The sequence below is a fragment of the Protopterus annectens genome, chromosome 4.part1 (genome assembly GCF_019279795.1).
Source record: "Protopterus annectens isolate FY-2018-M chromosome 4.part1, PAN1.0, whole genome shotgun sequence".
In the NCBI taxonomy this organism is placed as follows: Eukaryota; Metazoa; Chordata; order Ceratodontiformes; family Protopteridae; genus Protopterus; species Protopterus annectens.
In genome coordinates this window covers 466,961,035-466,988,893 of record NC_056734.1, presented here as the reverse complement: position 1 = coordinate 466,988,893, position 27,859 = coordinate 466,961,035, and the positions used below count along the sequence as shown (strand labels likewise).

Here is a 27,859-nt window from a genome sequence, read left to right as displayed (position 1 = left end):
ATTTCCTATTAGTTTTCCCCACATAGAATGTATCACACGAGTTTCAACTGGCAAGATATATCACATGCGTGATATTATAGCTGTATCTCCCAGGGCAAGGGATCATTCTATCAAAACCATGAACCACTATGTAAGGAGCTTCAGGTATAAGTCTACAGAATTTATAACGCCCAACTTGCCTCATAGCCCCTTGTCCAAACTTCATGTTTGTTTTATGGGCGTTATTCTGCAATAAACTTTTAATATTTCTCCCCTATATAAATACAAGAGCTAAGTCAATAAAGTGTATTCAGGTGAAACATTGGTTGTATCTTGTCTTTTCTTTTTATTTTTTAATGGTTTATATAAATTATAATGAAGTAGACATGTTGAATCACTCCAACTGAATGAATTGTTCAAATAATATGGATAACCTTAATAAAAGGCAAATTAAAAAAGACCATTGAAGTGCATCATCATCATCTTCCTGCATGGTACATGAACCTTTATTTCCTAGATTCATCCTTAACTATGTCCTGGCTCAAAGACAAATGCCCACTTGCACAGTGGATCAGCCCTAAACAAACAAGAGCTTCCAATGGTATAATTATCATCTAAAACTATAGTAACTCTTTGCTTGTTCTGCAACTTCGGATCAGAGATTGGCCCATGAATCTTGCCTTTGGAATGCTCTAAAGAGAAGGCTCTGCTAAACAACTGTCTCAGCTATTGCTTTAACTTTGAATGCATTCACTGTTCCAGATATGCTGGGCAAAATGGTGGACCATCAATGAGAAGTATAGCAGAGATCTTCATCACACTACAATAGTCAGATTATCAGCTGCTGTGAGTATGAAATGTGCTTTGTTCACATGTACATTTTATGTCTAGGATGGCTACTTAAGAATAGCACCATATTTGGTGATTACCTTTTTTTACAAGTTTTATTAATTAAACTTAAAATGTACAGCAACCATGAATAAAATAAATGAATATTTTCTCAATATATTTCCCCCCTAAAGCCAAGACATGTAAACATTTATAATATCTATGCATGTGTTTGCTAAATAAATGTTTGTGTGTGTGTGTGTGTGTGTGTGTGTGTGTGTGTGTGTGTGTGTGTGTGTGTGTGTGTGTGTGTGTGTGTGTGTGTGTATGAACAGGTGAAATAATGAGATGCTGAATGTTTCCACATGTAAATGGCTTAGAGGGGTAAAACTAGCCACAGTAAAAAAATGTGTAGCTTTAAGGCAGAATTGGTGAGGCATATTTATACATGACATATGTAGTTAAGCAGCTTAACAGGCCATATACATCAAGCATAATTACTCATATTTATTGACATACTTTGGTGACACAGTGACCTATTAAGCAATTAATCAATAATTTATGATGTGCAATTACACCGGACATGTTTTTAGTGGATTTCTTACCTGGTAGTAGACTTCACCATATATGCTTAAATCAGCATCAGCCCAGAAGGCAGCAATCATAGGAGTTGAGTAGTAGATGGTGTTGTAATAATAGTAGTAAAAGTAGTACTTGTCAAACTGAGAGTAAGGATAAGGATACGAGTATTGATACTCATACTCATTTTGTTGAAAAACAATTAATCCATTGTCTGTAAACTAGAAAAAGAAACAAAACAAAAACAGTAATATATATCATCATTCATTTAATACTGTCACAATTATTTTCAGATTTACACAATCTTTGGAAGACGTCTTACAAAGACAATATAAAACTGATCATTATATGTGGTATAAACTAGTTAAATTATAACTCTTATCCTTTGTTTTCATATTTGAGTGACATCAGAAAGGACACATACCAAGATTCAAGAAAGCACCTGCTCCTAAATGGACATGGATTTCTCTATACCCAGGTTTGTTGATAAAATATGGTACATTTCAGTATTTGTGTGACCATATGACAGGAAGTGATGTATTTGGTGAGATGGTTCATCTTTTGTCATTAACTTACTCCTTGAAGTAATACTTATTCTAAGCTGTACAACAGATAGTTCGTATTTATCTCTATCTCTTTTCCTGTCTAGCTGAGGTGACACTGAGATTCTCATTAAGGAACAGCTCCAGTACACGAGGGTAACATAAAAGGTTGCCTTGTGGTAAATTCTTTGAGATTAGGGGCATTTATGCTGGCCTTTAAATGTACAGGCAAAGAAGAAGAAACAAGAGGAGAGGGAGCATATGCTATTTATGGCAAATGAGGGCAATTTGCAAAGGTTAATGTTCAGACCTGCTCTGCAGGTGAACAATAAGGCTGAAAAAGACATTCTAGATGGATGTAAACACACAAAGAGAGAGAGAAAATGAGATATGAGACTAAAAGACTGTTGAAAAAAAATCTCTAATTTTGACCAAGTATAAAATGGATGAGGTTTCAAATAACTGAGAACAGTTTCTCATTCTGCAACTCTCTAATCACACTCCCAAATGTAGATTCACTGATGAAAATACAGCCAAGTTTTTTTCTTTGCACGCTGTTAAAAGTTCAAAGTTTTTTTATCTTCTCATTTTTCTACACAGCTGTGCGACTATTATATTAGCATATTTAAGTAAGGAGATGTATGAAATAAATGTCTCATATGGGGTGTGCTTTATTCTTGCTGACTGCAAAAATAAAAACTTTTTTCATAGTCAGAGCTTTGATCAATTTGATTAATTTAGTTGTGGCTCTGACTGATGCCGATTTGGCAACATATAGTAAAATATGAAGGAGCAGACAGAAGGTCTGATTTCATAAACTGCTACAAAAATAATCTTTTCCTTAGGTATTAATGTTAATTAATAATTATACACTAATGGGGGGTATTTAACATATATGTTAATGAATTTAAAGGAAGCATGGCAGGAATAATCATGTCTAATGGGGGTTTAAGTCTATCCTTTAAAAGAAGCAAATAGTAAAATTATTTAACTCCTTTGTAAATAAAGCATCTGTGGGTCACACTTTTGTAGTCATGTGTACTGTGTGACTGAAAATAGTCTCTGCTGTGAATAACTGGATATCAGGTAATATGTAAGTGATATAGACAGGTGGGAAGAAAATAGGCTTAAAATAAAAAAAGAATAACAAGAAAACTGAGGTTCAGTAACTATATCAAAGCCTTTCACAAAAATGCTACGAATGTCTGCACTAAATTTTTGTCTAAAGTAGTTTTACATTATAAGGCTGCCATGCCCTCAAGTAACTACAAAACAGCTCTGTTACATACAACAAAATGTGTCCAGCACTCCCAAGAAACAAGGGCATCTGGAGCAATACAAAACAGTGCTGTTACTTATTTTAAAATATGTTTACTATATCCATGAAAAAAGGTATCTGGAGTAAAATAACTTCCTTACTGAAAGATAATTAAAAAGGAAAAGAGAACGCTAGGATACAATAGTTAAAGCCAGTATCATCTTGGCTATACACTAATATTCAATACGGCCCACCAAGTTGATAGAATTCATAGACTACTACAATTCATTTCACACATACAAGTTTTAACTAGTCCTGCTCCGGCAAAATAAATGATCAAACTTCTGCAATGTTGTCACTGAAACAGGAATTATAAAATCACAGCACTAACTTAATGTAATGGGGGCAATTTACTCTCACCTTTCTTTTTATTACTTTCTTTCCTGCTATTTAAATATTGAGCCATATTTTCAGTCACCCCATCTAAACACTGATGATATACTTGGCCATAAAATGACTACAGACCAGAGTAAACTGAATCACCAATCAGAAGTGACGAGGAAATCCCCTGACCTATCCTCTATCGGCCCTGCTTATCATCTTCTAGTTGGCTGCTCTCAGACCAGGATCCTACTTACTATTGAGCTATTTATCTCAGTACATTTATAGCAGAGAATTTTTTGTTAAGCTAATACTGTAAGTTATGACTGGCAGCCATTTGCTAATTCTTTCCTTCCATCTGTGTCAGGACAGCTGATGCATGATTGGACCATACTTTGCATAAGCAATAATGCTCAACAGGGCATGTGTAACAGTGTAAATAACACATAACCAGGTGTGTTCTGAGGTCTGACACCATGGGCGGAGGGCATCTATATCCATGAAACATCATTATTTACATAGTAACACACACTCTGGAGAGTATTACTCTGCTTAGGGGATGTGCTGTTAGTAAAATTGTTGTGTTTTACTTATTTATATATTTTTATTACTACATTATTATTATTTTAATTCTTGATGCAAAATGGTTTGTCCGCCTAATGTTTCAGACTTGCAGTAGTATATGTAAATAGTGTTGGAGTGAGTATTTTACATCTAAAATGTAAGATTTAAAAAAAAATCCAGATATTTACCTCATTTTTAGGTTCTTTACTCATCAAATTTGTGGTTTACTGGCAATCATTGGGGATTGAAATCAATAAATAATGACATACATTTGAGTTTCACAAATTATTTCCTTCAGAAAATGCATGCTAAAACAAATCTATTTATTCTACCACCTTTCCAATGTCATATCAGCAATGTTTTAAATATGTTCCTATTTTTTCGCCTTTATTCTCCTATACCTCTCAACTTCTAAATTCAATAAGTTTGGAAAAATTACAAAATAATGGGGCAACGAAGGTTTAAAATTTGGGACAGATTTTAAACACAGCTCTTATAAATGTTAAAAGTTGCTAGAATACAGGATTTGTGTTGGCATGCATTTTCTAAAGGATAGGAAGTATTCAAGTCAAATGTATGTCATCATTTAGTGAATTCAATCCTGTACAGTTTGTCAGAAAACAACACATTTTATGGGGAACAATCTGATAACTAGTAGGCAAAAATCTGGTCATGCTGTAAAAATCTGGACAATTGAGAGGTATGGTCCCCCCTTTATTTTAGGATTTATCCAGATTTCTTGATCTAAGAGACTGAAAGATATGCATACCTGTAGTCCCACTAGTCAGAAGCTCTCATTTCTCTGACACACACACACACACACACACACACACACACACACACACACACACACACACACACACACACACAAGCATGCATGCACGCACTTCTACTTTCATGCACACATACACACACACAGACATAATTTTGCATGCATGCATTTTTCTTTCTTTCTTTATTAAATGCTTCTTTTAATTTTACACTTGCTAAACAGCAAAAGTGCTGCTTAGTGAGTGTATAATAATGGCTCGATAATCTAACTTTCATGCACACATATACTCATGCACACAGACATAGCTTCATAGATTAGTACTAGGCTAACTGCCTTTGTGGGCCATCTAAACCTAGATATTTACTCCATGTGAGAATGAAACCCTGTACTTTGTGTCTATAATGGAAACACCTTAACCATTATGCTAACCTCCTACACACACAAACACACACACGCACACGCACACACACACACACACACACACACACACACACACACACACACACACACACATACACACTACATTTAAAAATTTTTTTCAATATCCTCTAATATAATTTTATACTCACTAAATGGCAAAAATGCTGCTTAACAAGTATAAAATAATGGTGACCATTAGCTTCCTTAGTGTCTGAGCTTCATGGCACCTTAATATGCTTCTGTGAAGCTGTGGACTCATTTTTCAGTGGGCATTACTTGTATATTAACACCCTGCTGGAGAATGTTTATTTTCCAATCAGGTTGCCCATTCTCTAACATCTATTATTGTTTTTTTCCATAGAGTAACAGATTCATGACTGAGTAGACCAGCATTATACATTGTCTATATTTTGTCCCACCCCAACACACATCATTTTTTTCTGTTGTAATAATGTTTAAATAGTAGTTGTTTCATGGACAAAAAAATCTGATGAAGTCTTGATAAAAGACAAAAATACCCATCTTTTTCTGTTGGTGTTTTCTATGCTGAATCACAATAAAGGCTGTTTTTTCAAAACCAGAAAAGACTCCAACATTAAATTCCTTCACAGCAGGAGGGCTACTACCTGTTATTTTATTGCAACAGGAATTATGGGACATTTCACATTAACATTCTGCCTACGATTTTTAGTTCTCTTGCATTAGTTCAGGAGATTATTCATTAATAGTGGCTGCTAAAAAAGTAAATAGTAAGTTTAAATTAAATGGCAGTACCCTCGTTTTCATTGTTGCTGTCTCATATAGATCCAGAAAGCAACAACTATGAGAAAATGTAAGTCAGTAACACCATTAAGTACTTTTATTATCTTATAAAGGCTACCACCAAATATTGCTTGCTGGCAGTGGTGACAGTATAAACTATTCATAATTGCAATCCATTCATGATTTTTCTTTCTTCTTTTAAAATATTGATCATGGAGTATGTGATAGGGCAACTATAGCAGCAAGATGAAATTTATTAGTATGACCATTTTTTCATTCATTTTTCATTTTCAAGCCTCAAAGCTATACCCAGAAAGTGGTTATCTTTTAAAGTAGGGGAGAGGAGGCATGGTGCTTTAAAAGCACAGTGAAATTATTAGTTTGTGGGTACAGCGTATGTGTCTGATGCAACAAACTGAAATACCTTTTCTGGTGTAGTTGTGTGTTTCTTTCTTTCTTTATTTTTTATTGAATTATCACTTGTGACATAGGCATATTCTCATTTATATAAAAATAATCAAACTGTATAAACAAGTTAAAATTAACAAAAATTATGCTTCACATATATTGCTATACATCATATAACCTAAGCAACATTGCATAAATTATTCTATTCCTGCTCTTTTTTTTTTGTAAACAAGAAACATCTTTATTAAACCATCACTTATGACATAAGCAATCATGCATTTATATAAATAAAAACAAACCACATCGATACAATCCTAGTTGCAAGCCTTTTACATTCAAACCATACTGACACACTCCAAGTTGCAAACATTATACATCACTTATAATAATAATAATTTTCTTAATGAAAAAACATAACTGTACATTAAAATCTTTTGATCATGTGATAAGATTGCATGTGAGACCAAATAACACTTGTTCATTCTTAAATAATTATTGATATGACTTGTCAGGTGACAGTGCATGTTTTTAAGAGCAACCAACTAAACAATATTACTGTGACCATTGTATGTGTGATGTCTGCAACGTAATGTACCCTCTCAGGGCACATTTGACTAGGACAGCATGCATGTGAAAGGAGCTGACATTTGTGGCTGCCATATTTTCAAAAACACAGTAAATACGCATCTTAAGTTTTCACTTTCAAGTTGTTAACTTTGAAATCATAATTTCACAACCTCCATACTGCAAATGTCTTTAGAACCAGTTCGCAGCAAACATGTGCATTTTTACTTTTTGGAACAATCATAAATATTTTTCTTCTATAACACAGAAAGTAAAAATACTATTTTTTTCACCTGAAAGTGATTTTTTTCAGCATTTGAAATGTTATTACAATAAAAAAGGGTAAGGCATTATGGGCAATTCTCACTTAGAAGTTAATGTGCAGCTGTTCTACTACCACTGAACCTAAATGTATACTTTAACTGTGGACAAGAATTGAATGTCAAGATTTTTGGTCCAGTACTTTACTACAAAATTTACAGCTGTTGCAGAAATATGACTTTGTGTTGATAGTCTTGGTGACTAGACTTGCATGGTCATTAAAAAGTGTCAAGTTGCCAAACACTTTATACTCAGTTTTCATCATGTCTGCATACACAGCTTGTGACTATATCCAGAATGTGTCTTTGCTGTGTTATTGCTACATCAGAAGTAAAATAAAATATAGTCTTATTCTTTGCTAATTAGAACAGAGCATAAGGGAAGTTAGTGGAGTTATTCTTGGATATGCCTACTGCCTTTAGGCTTCATAAGGATCCTTGTTTGCAAGTAAAGCAGCACCAGGCCCTGGTGCAAAAAGGGATGGGAATCTGGGTGTAAAATGTCTAATATGGGAAATGATCTTCAGATGGAAGTAAGATATTTTGATGGTCTACATCTGGCCCTTTTATTTCAGCATGTCATCAGGAACCACAGCCAGGCTGCAGTCATGAGACATGAATTCCAGTGACTTGTCTCCATATGGTTTTAAGGGGGAAAGCAACAGAAAATGTGATGGGTGAACTGTGGCATGTATAATGATAGTCCTGATCTTTGCTTAGTTGAGCTTAAGGCAATGTAGTCACAATCAGTGGGCAATTGATCCCAAGCAGTCCTCAGAAAAAAAAAAGTTAGGCTCGGAGTCCTGAGAAAAGCAGAATAAGATTTATAAGAAATAGCAGTCCTAATAATGACTTAATTTAGTGGCAACGTGTGTGTGTGTGTGTGTGTGTGTGTGTGTGTGTGTGTGTGTGTGTGTGTGTGTGTGTATTGTGAACAAAAACAAAGGCAAAATAGAGCCCTGAGGTGCACTGCAATCCAGATATTCCAGGTACCAAACTCTTGAAGCAATCTGAAACATAAAATGTAAACCACTCAGATACGGTGACCAAGCAGTTGCATTGTTGTCACAGGTGATCATTAAGGATCCTATAGACCACAAGTACCTTTAGGAGGTCATTTAGGAACAGGCCTGAATAAAACATTTAGCTACCACCATAAGAAGTCATTAACCACTGAAATGTGACCAGTCTTAATACTGTGCTTAGGCCTATAACTAGACTGGCAAAGGTCTAAGAGGTCATGTGAAGTAGGAAAAGCATTTGTGTACACTGCTTTCTCAGCAACTTTTTCAATAAATAGTAGGTTACAGACTGCATCATTGCTTTTCTATGCATACAGGTGATGTCTTTCTTTAGGGATATCGGGAACACACCGTTTTCAGAAATGATCTCACTATCTGGAAAATAATCAGACCAAGAAGTCAAGGAAATATAAAATCAGGCCAGCAGTGCAAGGATGCAATCTGTAGTTGACAGAACACAAATGAAACAGCCATCATGGCCTCATCATTAGCAAAGTTCCAGATAATCCATACAAAAATTAATGAAGTTTTTGAATGTATTTTAGAAGAATGTCTTATCTTGGTAACTTTATCTGCTAAGAAATATTAACCTTCCTCACAGTAATCTAAGGTAACATCCCTCTGAGTGGTAAGGCTGGCTAAGGTGCACAACCCCCCAACCAGCTGGAAAAGAACAGCTCGATGATTCAGTGCAGGAGAGGATAGTGAAGGGCAAATTAGGTCAGAGAGTAGATTGCAGCTTAAATTCAAGATGACCAAAGACATGACAAGAATGATGATGACAGTGAGGCCTTTTTTTTACCTGAAGCTGTTCTTTTATCATTTTTTGTTCAAATTTGATCCGAAATGAAGATAGTAAGTGTGTTGGGCAGTACTATGCATGCACAAGAGAAGAGGATGACATGGCCTAGTAGTAATATTCTGCTTTCATGATTTGCCAAATTAAAGTTTACCTAATGTGAAGCCAGTTTACTAACTAATAATTAAGGATAATGATAATTGCTTTATGTGAAGTATTACTTTTATTTGATATATATAACCATCAACATGTCTTACAGAGTCAACTACTTCTATTGATGGCAATGCATTGTCAGTATCTGTGATAGAAAGGCTGTTGGTGTCCAAGGATACTGAAGTTATAGAGAGTACTGTAATTGTGTAATATAAGAAAATAAATATGCGCTTGCTGAAAAAAAGTCAAAATTAATTTGAATCTTTGAGGCATTCAGAGGAAAATCGTTATTTATTAACCAAGGCTAAAGCTTTTTAAATATAGCTTGTTGTGTTGGATTAATAATGTCTGTTACAGAACTCAAGGTTATATAATAACAGAATTATATACACACTGGGCCTACATTGTGACTTATATCATGTGCGTATGGAATAAGATCACTCAGGAAACACAAGTGCTTCATGATGATTGTGTAACTGATTCTTAAGAGAAAGGTGAGAAAGGAACAGGCTGAGGACAATAAGATAACTTATAACAATCTGGATGAGCTGAAAATAAAAGAAGACAGAGAACAAGGTTGAAGTAAGAACTGTTTTATTACATTTGAAATTGTTAGCAAGCCATTAGGTAAAAAAATCTATCACTTATATATACTATTGAAAATATAAACATATGTTAAAATCTCTGCCGAATATATTGCCATCTTGTTTTCCAGTGCAACTTGAAGATTGAGGGGACAAACTTGTTATACCTTTTCATCTCTCATGTCTGTGATTTAGCTTAAGTACTGAGCAAGTCATGAGACAGGGAAATACAGTATGAGAGCATTTTTTTTTTACATTTCTTTAAAACAGAAACTTTTGCTGGTGATTTTGCACAGGGTAGAAGAAAAGTAAAAGCCATAACTACATTGACGGAAGTATTCACCAAGTGTGAAAAACATGTCATCGCATCAGAAATTTGGTTGAAAGTAAACCATTCTAACCATATGTCCATCTGCCAAGCAAAACATACAGTTGATTGACTTTTAATGGTTAAAATATAAGGTAATATTCTTCCTAGAAGCTATACAAGTAAAACAGGGTTGGTTATTAGGATATATGGGTCAGAATAATAAAGTCAAGTTGCCAGGGTGACTTCAACTGCTCTCAAAGCTGACTAATGTAATGGTTTACTGATCTGAATATATGACCTTGAGACTAGTATAGTTGTGACATACTTTGGCAAAAAGAAAAAATACTAACTTTGTGGCTGATTAAAGTGTCTGCATTAGAGAGGAGATCAGTTACACATTCATAAAACAGATATTCCACTGTTTGCTAGCTCTGGTGACAGCAGGAAATGAATTTTGCTCTAGCTCTGGTGACAGCAGGAAATGAATTTTGCTTGTCTTTCATCTGCCAAGGATGACACACATAAAAAGAGACATACTGATACTGAAGTAGCATTGAACCAGTGGATGAGAAAGCAAGCATGACTGCATTTCTTTACAGGTAAGATAACTGATTAGGTGGGTTCCATTGCAGTCATGACCTAGTTACAACAATACAATAAAAACAGCAGTAAGTTCCACTACAAGATAAATAATAAACAGTTAACAAGTCTATAAAAGTGTATATACTGAGTGATAACAGCCAAGAGTAATACTTTTAGTTATCTCAGTCATTGAGGACTTGGGTGTGTATGCTGAGAAAAGACTCTTCTTTGTCTACTGTGTCTCTCTGGTGTTTAGAAAATGATCAACCCTGTACAGCTTGTCCTTTGTGGTATCTCCTTAAGGCCCAAAGAAGTTATAGTCCTACTTTATTCATTCTTTATTAGGTTGACCATTATCCAGCTTGGGGGACATCAATGTTTCCTTACCAAAATTCCTTATCAAAAAGATATCAGGTCTCATTATCCTTAATTATTTTGATAGACTAAATATCATGTCCCTTTACTCATACTTAGACTCCTGAGGGGTGATAGTTATTTAGCAGTTTGTGATAAGAAAGAACTAGTGCCCTCTGAATTATTTCATCTAAATAGATTCAGCAGTAAAGGAAACACCTGCTCTAGAGAACAAAAACCATGTTAAAACATCAACAATACCAGATGATGAGACAGATACCTAACCCGAGATAGCCCCATTTTTAGAACAACCTGCCTTTACCTACCAAGCTGAGAGCTACTCTAGCAAACTTTAAAAACAGTCTGCATAACTGCATAGGTGATCACAAATTTTCACTTGGCATATGTAATGAATATCTGCCTAATAGGGGACACAGTTAGTGTCCCACCAGTACTGCATGATACAGGTGAGTTTTTGATGGTCTCTTTGGCTGCAAACATATCAAAAATGTATGAACATGTGAACTCCTATCTAGACTGCTGAAAGTTTTGATACACAGGGGGATTCAATAAACTCTGTGTAGGTTCCATGCAGAGCCTACAGAGTGTTTTTGTGTACATGATACTGCTCACAACAAGGGCATCATGCCATGCATATTAATGATGCATGGCTCAATGTCAGCAAGGATTCCCAGCTTGCATTAAAACCTGTACTCTGAATGTGGATCATACCTCCCAACCTTTTAATGCAAGAAATCTGGACAAAGACTAAACTAATGGGGGGACAAAGGGCCAGAAATAGAGATAGATTTACTATATTGTTCTGATAACTGCAGAAAGTAGGTAGAATAATAGGACTTGTGTTAACATGCATTTTTCTGAAGTATAGGGAGTATGAAACTGAAATGTATGTCATTATGTATTGACATCAGTTTTCAGTCATTTCCCAGAAAACTAAAAGTTTTACAAGCAACAGCCCAAAAATATGATGAAAGAAATCTGGACATTCTGCAAAATTTTTTTTTGAGGCCAGTGTTTGCGTGATGTGCCACTTAGCACAAACATGTTTGGCTGTGCACACCTGGTTTGCACGAAGTGCAGCAGTGCACAAACTGGAGAAATGGACCACCCTGGTTGAAGACAGGACCCAGACAGCCACAAACTTAAACTAGATGTATTCAATTAATACTATTGGGCATTGCACAAACACAGTAAGCTGCGTTGCACTGTGATTAATCGACAGAACTTTACAATACATACTAAGATAGGTCATAGCACATCAGTAATACCATTGCACCGGGTGTTAAGTGTAGGTGTGGAGTGCAAATGGTCTGGTGTTCTAGTACAGGATGTGCAAATTTTGTTTTACTGTTATGAAGTTGCAGATTATAGCAATGAAGTGCAACATACTTTTTTCTAAACCTTCTTGTGGCAATAGCTGTATGTGTAGGAGAACTGTAGACATGGTCCATTTGACTAGCACATTTACACAAGTGCCTGTATACAAATAACCATGGAATTGCACTGCTTGCCTCTATTGTGCAAAGCTTAATATCATGCAGACATGGTGCTGGCAGCGCACACTGTCACCTACCATGTTTGTGAGATGGTAAGCAATGTGTAACATTTTCATATGTTGCAAAAACCAAAATGTGCACACTCTCAGTAAGTGTGAGATGTACAATTGCTGGGAAAACATCAGGATATAAAATGCAACTGGTGGGAAATGCTCATTCTACATTGAACTTGAGCTATAGTAAACATGTCTGGTGTTGCTGATGAGGAAGTCCACTTTTGGGTACAGAGGTGGGGTGTCCAGAAGTCCAAAGTCTTTCTTGGACTCCTAGTTAAGGAGCATGGGCCCCAGTTGCTGCAGCAGGACTATTCAGGTTCAGAATACAAGTCTGAAGCCTGGAATAGTATTGGCAGGGCTTTGACCAGTGTTTCAGGTACCCCCCACACTATCAGCAATGCAGACATCACTTTGATGATCTCTGGAGGAGGAAGCGGGATACCCTTGACCATTGGACTGGAGAATTTAGGACAGGGGATACCCCAGAAATGTATAAGTATCAATTTCAGTGAGTAATTGTAAGAGTTAAAAGCTGAATATCATCAAGACTGCTATTCATAATGGTATTCTCTTCTGTTATGTGTTTTACACAGTTGCTATGGAGGAAGCCTGGAATGTCAGGTCCCATGCCACTCGTTTGTTAAGGATGCAACAACCATGTGGTACGTATGCATCAGAACAGTACTGTTCTAAATAGTAATTTAATAATAATAATAATAATAATAATAATAATAATAATAATAATAATAATAATACTAATAATAAAATAATACTTTTTATAGCAATTTAGTAGCATTAAAAGTTAAGGATCACTTACTTGAAGTTTAATACAGTTGCATCAAACTGAGCATGCAAATCTCAACTGTAAAATAAAGTATGCATGCCTTAGTCTGTAGCACAAAGCAACAGTTCCATATTCTCAAATAACAGTGAGCATGCATCTCTAAACTGTAAAAGAAAAGTATGCATACAGTAGTCTGTAGGACAAAATAACAGTACAGTATTAGAAAGTAGTCATCAGTTGTGGGTTTAAAAAACACACGTCCCAAATATACAATACTGTTAGGTTTTCATCATTGCAATATAACTTTGGACCTCTACACTAGTGACACAAATGCCCTTCTGTAAACTGTAATCAATATAATTGGAACATGCATATGTGCAATATATGTGCACATCAAGGACTGGCAAATGCAATCTGTATTATAGTGTGTCTCTGTTATGATCTGGGTAGTCTTATAAGTAATGACATCTGTTTGGGGTACTGTTAAACCTAAAGGTAACAGAATAGAGTCAAATAACTGTATTAACGCTTTGTATGTCACATATAAAGTTATTAATGTTCTCCCGTTTTTCCTCTCTCACCCCAACCATTTTCTCTCTCTCTCTCACTATTTTTTTTTATTTTTTTATTATTTTGTTTATCCCACAGTACAATAGGGTAGGCCTCTCCCATGGGATCCACCTGCCTCTACACCACAGGCTACAGCACCACTGCCCAGCACATTCGGTATGCAACCTGGTAGCACCCCCTCTGCTGTCCCTTGCACTACCTGGCCCCTCAGGTTTTCCTGCCCCACAGGATAAGCCTGGGGCTCCCTCCAGAAGCAGTGGCAGAGGTGGCGACTTTATCACCCAAGAGGAACTGAAAAGGATGGTGCATAGGATTGTGCGCCCGCCCCACTGACGGAGCTCCTGCTCCTGCTCTCCATCCTCATTCAGAGCACACTTAGGATATTCAGACATCGGGCACTGGAAGCAATGGCATAGTGAGGTGACAGTGATGACAGTCCACTGTGTGAGGACTAGATTCTCATTGTCAACCAGCTTGACATGGATGGGACCTGGATTTCCCACCCTCTCCTCAACCATGGAGTTTAACTTCCTCTTGAGTCCTTCACCTTCCCTGTCTCTTGTCTTGTTTGTCTTATCTGTCTGCAATTGCTTCCTCACCTGCCCAACTTACCTCACCCAGATATTCCACTTGATTCAGTCCAGTTGGTTATACAACATGATTGTGCTGTGGCCAGCCCTCTCTCTGGAGGTGACAGTCCAAATTCAGCTAATATTTTTCATATATGATCATGTTTTATTCATGAAAAAATTGATAGTTATGGTTCTTTCCTACATCCTTCCTGCACATTCTTGCCCTCCTTTAACTTTGTTCTTCCCCCTATTTGCTCCCCAGTTCACCACTTTCTTGTCTTCCCCATTTATTTTCTTTAAAGAATTATTGTGTGATAGTGTGCATTGCTCACAAAAGCAAACGAATGGTAAATGTGCTGCCATAGGTTCAGTTAGGTATCAGATGTATTTTATAAAACCAATAGTATCAGACACAGTTTAGCAAAGATTTCCCTTTGTACTTCCCCATGCTTGCTCCCCATATCACCCATATTTTCTCAATTAATTATGTATGATGCAGCAGTGAGCAATCCACAGCAATGTTTTATAAAGCATTATTGCATGATAGCCATTTAGGTTTCTAAAGCATTAGTGCATGATAGTGCACAATGGTGCACATGGCGCAACACTGTTAAGCAATGCTAATTCAAAAGTAGTTCAATGTATAGCTCTATTTGGAACCAGTACCATTTGGCCCCTGAAGGGAACCTATCACTGCATGAAGTAAATTAATACTTGCATCCAGAAATTCAGTTAAGTAGCAGGTGTATACGACACCAAATAAGTCTGCCCTTTGTTATTCAGTCTTTAAAATACACCTGCTACTCAACTGAGTTTGTAGCACCATCTGTTAATGCATTGATCCATTCAGTTTTGTGTTCTGATGGTACTGAGTTTGAATCCAGGTGTATGTAACAGTTTCAAATACTTTTATGTGTAAATCCAAGTGTTTTAGTTGGTATGGAGTCTCAAACATATGGCTAGATGGTACTGGTTTCCAGGACAACTGTATATAATACTTATAACTGCTTTTTGCCGTAGGCGCATGTTAGTGCTCAATGCACACTATCGTGCAATTATGCTTTAAAGAAAAGTAATGGGAAAGATAGGAAAGTGTTGAAATTGAGAGCAAGCTGGGAGAAGAGCAAAGTGAAAGGAGGGCAGGAATGTACAAGAGGGATAGGACAGAAACATAGCTATCCATTTCTTCAATGATAAAACATGATCATATATACAAAATATTATCTGAATCAACTCCAGGAAGAAGGGTGACCACAACACAATCATGTTATACAGCCAATCGGTCTGAATTAAGTGTGTCATGAAGACATGTGTGTGAAATGGAGAGCTATGCATGGGACAATTTTTTATTTGTGGGACAGGTGCCCTTTTTTTTGAGAGAAAGGAATGTTGGAGAGGGGATGTAGGTGTGTCTAGATCAGGTATGTTGGGTAGGTGAAGAAGCAATTGCAGACAGACAGGACATACATGGCAAGACATAGGGATGGTGAAGAACACAAGAGGTGGGTGAACATCATAGTTGGGGTGAGGGTGGGGACATCATGAACCCATGGATGTCAAGCTGGGTGACAGTGAGAATTGAGTCATCACCCACTGGACTGTCATCACTGTCATCTCACTGTGCTGATGGTTGCAATGTCTGATGTCTGTGTTTCATTGTGTTATTTAAGCATGCACCAACTGTGTGGCACATAATACTATGCAACAACTCTGGCAGTTTATCATGAGTGATAAACTCACCACCTCTGCTACTGCTCTCGGAGAGAACCACTGGTCTATCCTGCAGGGCAGAACTATCTGAAGAGCCAGGTAGTACAAGGGCAGCAGATAGGGTGCTACAAGGATGGGCACCAGATGTGCTGGGCAGTGGTGATGTAGCCAGTGGAGTTGGGGCAGGCAGGAGGATCTCAAGGGACAGGCCTGCCCCACTGTGCTGTAGGAAAAAAAAATTAAAAAAAAAAAAGAGAGAGACAATAAGAGTTGGGGTGAGAGAAAAAAAATGAGAACATTAGTAACTTCATATGTGACATACAAAGCATTTATACAATTATTTGACTCTATTCTGTTACCTTTGTTTTTAAGACTACCAACTCCTAACAAATACCTTTTTACTGTTAAGACTACCCAGCTCCTAACAGCTGCACAATGTACTACAGATTGCAACAAGTAATCCTTGATGTGTGCATATATTGCAAATATGTGTGTTGTAGTTAAATTGATTACAGTTTACAGCAGGCTATTGGTGCCACTGCCTTAGAGCTTTGAAGAGACAGTGCAGTACAATGAAAAAATAACAGTATTTTCTATTTGTGAAGTGTTGTTTTTAAACTCACAACTTCTGACTACTATCTAATAATGAACTGTTGTTTTGGCCTCTAGTCTAATGCATACATACTTTTCTGTTACAGTTGTGAGATGAATGCTCAGTTTGATCCAGCTATATAATAAACCAATGAAGTGTCTTTATCTTTAATGCTAAAATAACACTACTGTTTGAATACACACATATCACATGCTTTTCTCATCCATGCCAATCTAGCAACATGGGTTTGCATATTCACTTCTCCATCTGTGACACTGTAGAAAAAAAAGAACAGAACAGAATATCATTATGAATACCAATACTATTTCCAGCTTTTAACTCATACAAGTAGTCTCTGTAAGTGATATTTGCACATCTGTGGGGTGTCCCCAGTCTTACATTCCTTGATACAATGGTTGAGGGTATCTCTCTTCCTCATTCTGATGTCTCTGTAGCAATTCCTACATTGTTCACAAGTGCAGGGGTAGCAGTAGCACTGATCTGAGCCTGGGCCAGACTATTCCATGCCTCTGCCTTGTAATCTGAGTCACAATAGTCCCTCTGCAAAAGCCTGGCCCCATGTTCATTCACTAGGAGTCCAACAAACACTTTGGACTCCTGGATACCCCATCTTTGAGCACAGAATCTCAAAACCTTTCCACAAATACCTGCCATGCTTACCACAGATCAAGACTAGTGTAGAATTATGTTTCCTTCCAATTGCGGGTATCACACTTACTGGGAGTGTACACTTTCTGGTTTTGCAACATTTGAAAGTGCTACACAAACCTTACCATCACACAAATGTGGTGTGCAAGGGTGCACACTGCCAGGCAATGTGTTTGCATGATGGCCAATAGTATTAATTGAATGCATCAGTGTATGTTTGTTGCTGTCTAGGTCCTGTCTGCTATCTTGGTGGTCTATTCATTCAGTTTGTGCACTGCTATTCTGTGTGCAAATGAGATGAGCATAGCAAAAGCCATTTGTGTGAAGCAGCGCATTGTGTAAACAGTGGCCCCAAAAGAAAAAAAAAGGAAAAAAAATGGAGAAATAGTTGAAATGAGGAAAATCAGTCTATGACATACATGGTAGAAAAGGTTACTAAACATGAGATATGACTACATAGGTCTAGACCCCAAGCCTCACTCCAATGCACCATCAGAAAACAGGAGGGTGGAAGTATCCATCTTTGCCACTCAAACAGCTTTGCAGCAATGAAATTAAGGAATTCCTCACACAACCAAGTGTAACGGAATATACATTGATATCAGGCATAACCTGTTATTTGTAAATTTATTATATTTAATATATTTGCATGCAGTGCACTTAGTGATCACATAATCTGTTATGATTATTCCTTGCAAATATGCAACTTTGTTTAACTTTCTGTGTTTCTTGGTCACTCATCAGTTATCTGACCAGTACTCAGAGACATGCAGTGTGTAAGCCAGTTTATATTATTTACCTTAAAATGTGTGAGAATTTTAACTGGGAATACTATGATATGCAGTTGCCATCAAATGAAAGGCAGATTGGATAGCAAAAACAAGCACAGACTGTTGTTTTTTTTTTGGGGGGGGGGCAAATGTGGGTTCCTGTTACGGCACATGCAAGCGTACACTGTTCTTTTCACAGGGGTGGACCCAGGCTGAGCTACTGTTATGACACTAACAAGGATATGTTGCTCTTGTTACACTCCTTGTTTTTCATCCTGCCTGTTTGATATTTTGAAATGTTGAAAATTGCAATGTGTCTTAATACTTTCTAACTTCTCTCTGTTATGATTTCTCATTAAAAATGTATGGAGCTAAACTGAGGGCATGCAATGATCATCAGTACTTTGGGGAGGTATCAGTGTCTGAATCTTTGAGGCCTGAGGCCTACTACTTGCTAATGGACTCATAAAAGTCAAATAACTCTCTGCTGTCGCATGTTAAGTGTGTACAAATCCCACATCTTTTACTTGCTTACTGTACCAAGTGATGAAATACAAGGATATGCCATAATGTTATTACACAATACAGTACATGTTGAGGGCTTACCTTTTAAATGCAGCAGTTACCACAGTGTTACTTCAGGGCTGCCAACACATGGGGAGATAGAGGCTCTGGCTCTGAGATGAGGCCAGCAGAGGCCACAGAGTTCCTGTATTGTGTCCCTGTCCACCCTGTAGCACTCTACAATGTCCATGTTGTGTATGCTGTGATAAGTTAAAGGTGGCCTGAAAACTCTTGTCTCTCTCTCTCTCTCTCTCTTGGCCTATGCCTATTGGCAGCAGCAGCAGCATTGCCTGCAGCCTGTAGCACATACAAATGGAGTCAAGCAGCAGTAGCTCCTAACATTCTGCCTGTGTAGACTTTCTGTGTCTGTGCACCACTACTTTTGAAATCCACAGGAAAAAATGAAATGGAGTCTGCACGGTCGCTTTATAACTTGCTAAATAGCTCCACCAGATTGGTTGATTAGCATGCAATTCAGCTGCTTATGCTGTAATTATCATCTCTGAAACACAGGCTAAGCAGATGAAATCTATTGATAATCTATTCCATTCTAAAAAAGGCAAATGTGTAGCTAGCCAAACTGATGGTAAGGACACTTGTTACATGTTTGCAGGACTTCACAAAACCACAATATTCCCAAAGATATTCTTACAGAGGAGTATTGTACTCTGGGAGGTATGCTCCCATTTGGTTACCTAGATAATGCATAAGCTGGAATATATTAAAGAATAATGTGAAGCAAAGGCTTTTATGCTGTTATCTGTATGCATTAGTTAGAAGTGTACTGATGACATGGCCATGTTTATCAAGCCCTTTGAGAGGTACAAATGATCGACAATACAAGAAACTATAAACATTTCAGGGACAGGTCACTTGAAAACATGTTTAGGATTTTAAAGATGTTTTATTAGTAAAATGGTTCATGTGCCTGTTCTTTTGTGGATGGGGGAGCAAACAAATGTACTGTTATGTCATAAACTAGAATGGACTGTTCTTTTGGGGAAAGCACAATTGGGTTACTGCTATGGCCCATCCAAGGATATGTTGCTCTTGCTACTCTCCTTGTTTTGCATCCTGCCTGCTGTTAGTATTTCACATCTGTAGACTGTTTTATGTTTTGTCAATGGGTACTCCTGACTGCCTACCTTTACTGTTTTATCTGGTAACAGTTACTTTGTAATCATTCTGTTGTCTTTTAGGATACAAAATGTTGTTGAGGTGGAGACCCCTCTTCAGTGAAGCCGAGAATATTATTATTGTTGACTCGCTCCATCAACAGGGTGCATTTCTTATAGGAAGGGGTCATCCTGATATGCAAGAAAGGCTAAGAGTATGGCAGCAATTTATTGCCTACATCAATTTGATGAGTGAACACACCTGGAAATATGAGCAGGTGTGCCACAAGGCCACTGACATGATTATCTTTGCATGAAGGCATGCAGCTGCTGTTTTCCAAGACCAGAGGGTAAATGGGGATGGGCCTGCTACAGAACCACCTCTCACCCCCAGTGAAGATTTCCTAGCAAATATCCTCCAGCAGGATAACACAGCAGAGTGGATCACAGCATGTCATTAACAATGGCACCACTCCTTCTCAGCACTAGGAGGAGCTTCCAGGTAGGCTTTGTTATATGACTAGTTCAATACTGATGTATAGTAAAATAACTGAAATAAAAGTTAGTTCTGTGTCACATGTCTTTTTGGGGGGAGGGGACTGATGATTGCAATGTTGATAAGCTCAGTTTGGAGTTGTCAGCCACATTCTTGTTCAATGTACACTTAATTTAGATATACAGGACTACATGTAGTACACCCTGTCTTACTGTTAAATGTGATGATGTTGCCCTTACCTCTTATTTAACTTATTTCAGGACCATCAGGAATCCAGTGATGTATGCCTCCTGCAGATGGTAAGCCAAATAAATTTATTTCAGTACTGCAGATCAATTTAAAGAAATATCATAATGTGTCATTGTAGGCCTGTGGTGTGTATTGCTGTACTGTCTGTAACAGTGGCAGCACTGTTAGCCATGCAACATATACTGCACCATAGTAGTACAGGTATTAATGTATACCTGTGTTTCTCCCTTTTTATCACAGGTGATCATGACAGTGGGAGTGTGGGCCCAGTGCCACCTGATGTCAGTGTCTCATCAAACACTGATGATGGTGGCAAAACTGAGGCACAGTCAGGGGGTACAAAGGTTGAATCTGAAGCAGAGGTTGACATTCACCTGTCCACTTCATTTTCCCCATAAAAAGCCAGTAGGCCAATGCCAACCCAGTCCACTGAGCCCACAGATATTGGGATAGATGGAAGGTGAGGACACTGAGCAGGGAAGTGTGGCTACTGTGGCTTCAGTGCCTGTTGAGTCTGGCTGTAGCCAAAGTGTTGGCAAGTTGCCATGCAGGAGTGTTGATAGGGGTGCTTGGAGGGGATCTGCTGTCCCTCCTCCACCTGGTGCAGGTGTCTCTTTCTGTGCCACTCAATGTATGTTTAGGGCCGTCATGGAGGCAAACGCATGTTCAGAAAAGTTCTCCAGACAATGCTCAGGCTTGTGGATGTGGCTCTGGCTGATGTGTGACTGCCTCCATCTTGTCACCAATTCATGGATTGGATGAATTAAATGCTGGAACAAGGGGTGTCTGTGATGGGCTGAGGGGTGTCTGTCATGTAATGAGCAGTGTCTGTGATGGAACATCTGCTGGGAGGGGAATGGTGTCCTCATGGGTATAGGCCAGCCACATCTGCTGATAGCCAATGTGGCCATGTCCATTCATGATCCTGTAATGGCAGTAATTCTGTTGGTCCATCGGTGAGCATGCTGTCCACACCCAGATGTGGTAGGCCATGGGATTGTGGTCCTGGTCATTCCTGTGAAGGGAGCACATCCAGCAGACATCAGAAACATTCATGAAGCAGTACTGCATCTGACCTTGGGCATGGAGGTGCTAATGTAACTCCTGGCAGAGCCAGTTCTCATAGTTGGGGGTGACCACAATGAACTGCCATCTCTACTATGCACGACTCACATCTATCTGGCATACCAAGATATATTGCTAGCACTGAAGTTGGTTGTGTTTATGCAGACTATCACACACCACTTTCACATGAAGGACCCCTACAGACACACCCACACAAATGTTATATGGTTTAGCCTGCCTGCTTCTCTTTCTTACTCACACACACTGACCGAACTTGTGTGACAGCCTAGGTCTCCTGCCCATCCACACACATCACCATCTGCAAGTGATGATAAATGTGCCATATCCCTGTTTTTTCTCTTTATGATTCAGGGATACAAAATGTTTGTTTCTGGTGCACAGGGTGCATAGCTACATTAGTGCCTAGTACATCTGCATTTGTGTTATTGAACTGATGAATGTACCTGTCACTTATATTTTCCTTAAAAAATTATACAGTGGATAACATCATCATGTCAGTACTTTCTAGTGTATTCTGTTGTAAGGGTTGTGTAGTCAGTAACTGTAATGTATCTCATTACTTTTTAAGTTTTCTCTTTAATGTTTTCCAGTGCATACGTATGGTGCACATCATAAGACACACCATCACATTCAGATCTCAGGACTGTATGACAGCACTGTAGTCAAACTCATCAGAACAGTAATAGAGTATAATGCTCTCTTTACCATGAACCTCATCAGACACATGCAGTAGCTAGACTGTCCACAGGGCTTTCCTGTCAAGATGACACAGGGCCTACTAACCATGACATGATGTATGTGGATAGATTAACAGACATGTCACTGTCATCTGTCTATTATTGCATTCAATTGTAATTGTTATTATAAGCCTCTAAGTTTTGGTTTAAGCACGTGGGCTTCAGGCCACTTGTTTTACATTAGGAAGGTTTGTAGTCTACATTCTTGTGGGAAGAGATGGTAGCCTCTGCCCTTCTGAGCTGGGAATTGCTGGTTGAAGACTTATTGTGCCTATCATTCTAAGCATCTTTATTCTGGTTTAAGTACATGGGTTCCAAACCAGTTATTTTACATCAGGAAGTTTTGTGGTCTAGACTCTTGTGGTAGAAGAGGATAGCCTACACCCTTCTAAGCTGGAAATTGCTGATGAAGGCTTATTGTACATGTTATTCTGAGTGTCTTTGTTCTGGTTTAAGCACTTGGGTTCCACACCAGTTATTTCACACTAGGAAGGTCTGTGGTCTACACTCTTGTGGGAGTATTCTACTTAATTGCTGCTTTATTAACATTAATTCTTTTTAATTTGTGACTGTGATTTTTATACACTTTGAATTCCTAGTACTTCTGCATTTTATAGCATAGGCTAGATTCAGGCTTGACAAATCTAGACTGGTATCATTTGAGCACTAAAATCAGCTATCTTACATTAAGAAGGCACCCTGTACCCTTGTGGCAGAAGTGTGCAGCCAAGGACCCATCTGAGTTGGGATTGCTGGAATAAAGCTTAGTCTTTGGGCTTTCCCTTGGTTTTCTTGTTTAAAATTGTCTAACTTTGCTTGTATTTCACTGTTGTGTCTGGGTGAGTTTGCACTCAGTTTACTGGAGCTGCTCAGAGATTCCACTGCTGCCCTGTGAACAACTCAGTTGTGCATTGTGAAGCATTGACACAGTTTCCTACCCCTAGCCCTCCATAGAATAGCTGTTTTTTGTTAGTCTTACCGCAAAACTTGGTCCATCTAGCCCACTCCTCACTAGTTACTACAATATAGACCTTCCATAATGAACAGACAGTTCCCCACCATTTGTCTAGCCAGCCTAATTGACATGGGTATCCTGAGGCAATGTAGCAGTTGCATCATGCATACTGACATCCAGTTACTTCTAAAACAAACAAATACAACGTGTGAGAGCTGTATTTAATACTATGAATTTGGAATTGATTCTCTCACATAACAACAAACCTGATATCAAACAGGTTGTTAGCACATACACTTCACCTCTTGCACATAACAGGCTCACAACACATAAACCAACATACACAAGGTACTCATTAGAAGCCTACCTAATGATCAGAGAACTCCCAAGCACAAACCTACTGCACACACTGCAGAACCAACATAACCCACTACACATAATAATACACACAACAGTGTCTCAGCCAATTAGCCCCAAAGGCAAAACACCTCAAAACCAAATGTCTTAGTCGTAGGTGACTCCATAGTGAAACACACAGATGTCCCCCTAACCATGCTGGACAAGGAGAAGGTCACAATCAGCTGCCTGTCAGGTGCCAGTATCTGTGAGATCATGCATGCACTCAAGTCTCTCAACAAGTATCATTATGACTCTGTCATAGTCCATGTTGGAGTGAATGACTTAAGATGTACCTCACTGGACTACATGAAAAGAGACATACCTGAGATCTTAGATTAAGTATCCCAGGCAGATATGTCCCTAGCCCTAAGCAGCATTCTACCTTCACCCAGGATGATGTCTCAATATAAACAAAAAAGATTTACTTTAACAATTCTCTTAGCTTCTGGTGTCAATCCAGGAGGATTCAGTATCTGTCACCCTGGGAATATATGGTTGAAAGACCACTCTTTTTTGCCAGAGATGGTGTTCAACTGTCACCTCTTGGCTTTTGGTTACTGGAAAGGTACTTGTCTCCCCTATAGTGCCTTTCTTAGGCAATGTCATAACAACAACATTCTGTATGTAAAAAAAATCCACTAGAGACAAATTCAAGGTTATGGTACTTAATACAAGGAGTCTAAATCAGAAACTGTATTCACTGGAAGTACTCCCTATCTTGGAAGATGCTAATGTCTGTGCAGGCAAAGAGACATGGTTCAAGACCACAGACAGCCCCCTGGCCATGCAAGGCTACAATGCCTTCAACACGTTCAGACCTCAAAACGAGCATGAAAGAACCAAAGACTGAAATGTATACATGTTCATTAAAGACAAATACACCTTAAGACTGGTCAAAGAGTATGACTCCCTAGAGCTACTTCAAGTCCATCTAACTGTAGGTAAAAACCCATTCCATATCATTGTTAGCTATAGGTACCCCACCATGAACCACGAGAACCATGCTGCATACTTAGACCTACTACAGTCACTCATGTTACAGCCAAACAATGAGCACAAACATGCTTGCCCTACATTTCCTGGACTTTGTTAATACAAATGGCATAGAACAGACAGTCTGCATCCCCACAAGGGGATCTAATATCATAGACTTAGTACTCATCAATATAAGGTGTCTCTGCACTACCCCATGTGTGTTGCCATCCCTGGTAAGGTCTGATCATAAGTCAGTCTCTTTCAAACTAATGGTCATACTTGACCCACCCCCAAAGAGCAAAAAGGATGAAAAAGTTCTCCAAAGCAAACTATAGCCTCCTAAGTGATACCATAAATAGTTGCAAAACCCCTGCTACCACTGTCAGAAATGACTGCTATACAGAGGTGTACACAAATGCACTGTATAAACACCTATATAAATGTATAGACTCAGCTGTAGCTGAAAGGATCAAAACAAGGTCCTCACAAAAAACACAAGCCACCCTGGTGGGCATCAAGCATAAATTGGTTATACAACTAGTGGAAGAAACTAATGTCCAAGAACAAGAGGGAACTGACTCAGCAAAGGAAGGGCAACCTCCACACCTTGAACAAGCAAATTAGATATCTTGTAAAGTCCTATAAAGCCAATTATAAAGCTAAACTAGCATTCCTAGCTAAAGACAATCACAAGGCATTCTTTAGCTATGTCAGAAGTCTAAAAGGGAAGGACCAGCTTTATGCCAAACTCGTAGTGGATGATATCACTCATACTGATCCTGAGGACATCTCCAACCTACTAGCAAGTAGATTTGGGGCAAACTTCACCCCCCTGCCCACATCAGATATATTCCAAAACATAACTAGTCCTGTACCTAACATATCCAAAGATCAGGTCATACCTGCCCACTCCATGGCCAAACACATAGCCTCTATGCGACTGGATAACATCCCACACTGCCTACTGACTGGTCTAAAACAGGATCTAGCTGAACAACTTGACACTGCCTTCAACCACAGTCTAAGTACTGGCTTTGTACCAGCAGAGTGGAAAATAGCAACAGTAATGCCCTTGCATTAAGGGGATCCATCAACTAACACTGGGAACTATACAGCCATAAGCCTAACCAGCCGTATCTGCAAGGCTAAAGAGAGAATCATCATGGACCTTATCAACAACGACCTAGGTGACCTTCAAACTCTTGCCCGAACCCAATTTGTCTTTCTTAAGGGTAGATCATGCTTATTAAACCTGGTGGACTTTTTCAAGAATGTCACCAAACCTCTGGATGAAAGCAGATCAGTACATACAGCATATCTAGATTTAGTCAAGGCTTTTGACACAATCCCTCACTCAGGCATCAATGAGAAACTCACCCAGCTGATAATTAATCCATATGTCACTAGGTGGGTAAACAACTGGTCCACTGACAGAACACATACAGTAAAGTTCAGGATTCCACCTCTACAAGCAGACCAGTTACTACTGGTGTACTACAAGGATCTGGGCTGGGCCCCCTACTGTTTTGAATCTATTTCTCAGACGTCCAGGCAAAAATAGATGGCCTGTGGCTTACCAAGTTTGCCAATTACTGCAAACTAAGTGCATTCATTGAGTCCCCCAATGATGTTGACATACTACAAAAAGGACTAACACAGACAAATGATTGCTGCCAAAGCCACAGACATAAACTAAATGTAAGCAAATGTATTATCATCCCTTTCAGCAAAGGAGAATTCCTGCAAATTACAATATTAATGGTACCCCACCTTAGTTCAAACTCTGTGGTGACATATTTTGGAATACAGGTTGATAGCAACCTTAACTTTGATCACATGTGTCCACATTGGTAAGGAAGGCCTTCAATGTTGCACATGTCATAAGTAAGTGCATTGCATCCAGAACTAAGGATGTTATTACTCTCCTGTAGTCATCCCTCATCAGACCACTAACAGAGTAAAACACTCCATTCTGTATGTACCTCACCAGACAACTGCAGCAGCTGGAGAGACCTCAGAGGTTTCTCACCAAGAAAATTCAGGGCCTTCAACACATGACCTCTATGGACAGACTGAAGGCCCTGTCACTGTACTCTGTATCTTATAGGCTGCTGAGAGGCAACTTGTGCCTGGCCTACAGAGCAGTCTCTGACCCTGCCCTAATGGAAATGATGCACATCCACAAGTCACATGGGACAAGATTCACTTGCTCTATGGATCTTAACCTACCCTGCTAAATTAACAGGACATGCTGGAGAGACAGCTATGTGTCCCAGAGATTGCCACTCCTCTGGAACAAACTCCCAATTCACATAAAATAGAGCTCCTCAATGACCCTATTTAAGCATAACTTAAACAACTGGATGGGAGACCATAATTTTACCCCAGGGGTGCCACCTATGTCCCTCCTGGATAAGGACAGTCGGTGCTGATCCTAGACTTGCATGCAAATATAGACCATATAACCTGGTCAATAAGGGAACAAGGGTATAACATGGCTAGGCTTATGAAGACTCTAGGGCCAATAGCTTAGTAAACATCTATGAACCTAAGGTGATATCTGTCTGGGCTCCAGGCCAGTGTCTGATCATGCCCTGGTGGGATGAGTGCATATGCAATAATCTGATATAACCAATGACATTAGTATTATCTTTTGAGCATGTGGTGATATAAATGTCCCACATGTTGGTGTAAAATGCTCTCTGTAATGTCAAGTAACAGCTCACACACACACACACACACACACACACACACACACACACACTCAGTTGACTGCAGTGAGAATAGAACCCCTATCTAAGTACACAGACAGAACACTGCACTTTACACAAGCACCACGGAACAAGTCTGACTTTTACATGG

General features: G+C 38.7%; 1 protein-coding gene across 1 annotated transcript in view; it reads right to left on the bottom strand.

Moving 5' to 3' along the window:
- LOC122801228 (mucin-like protein) overlaps positions 1-27,859 on the bottom strand; it is a 471,963-nt gene that overhangs the window by 200,428 nt on the left and 243,676 nt on the right. Inside the window, exon 10 of the mRNA XM_044070781.1 lies at positions 1,413-1,607. Within this exon, the coding sequence (XP_043926716.1) occupies positions 1,413-1,607 (195 nt within the window). The remainder of the gene's footprint in view (positions 1-1,412; positions 1,608-27,859) is intronic.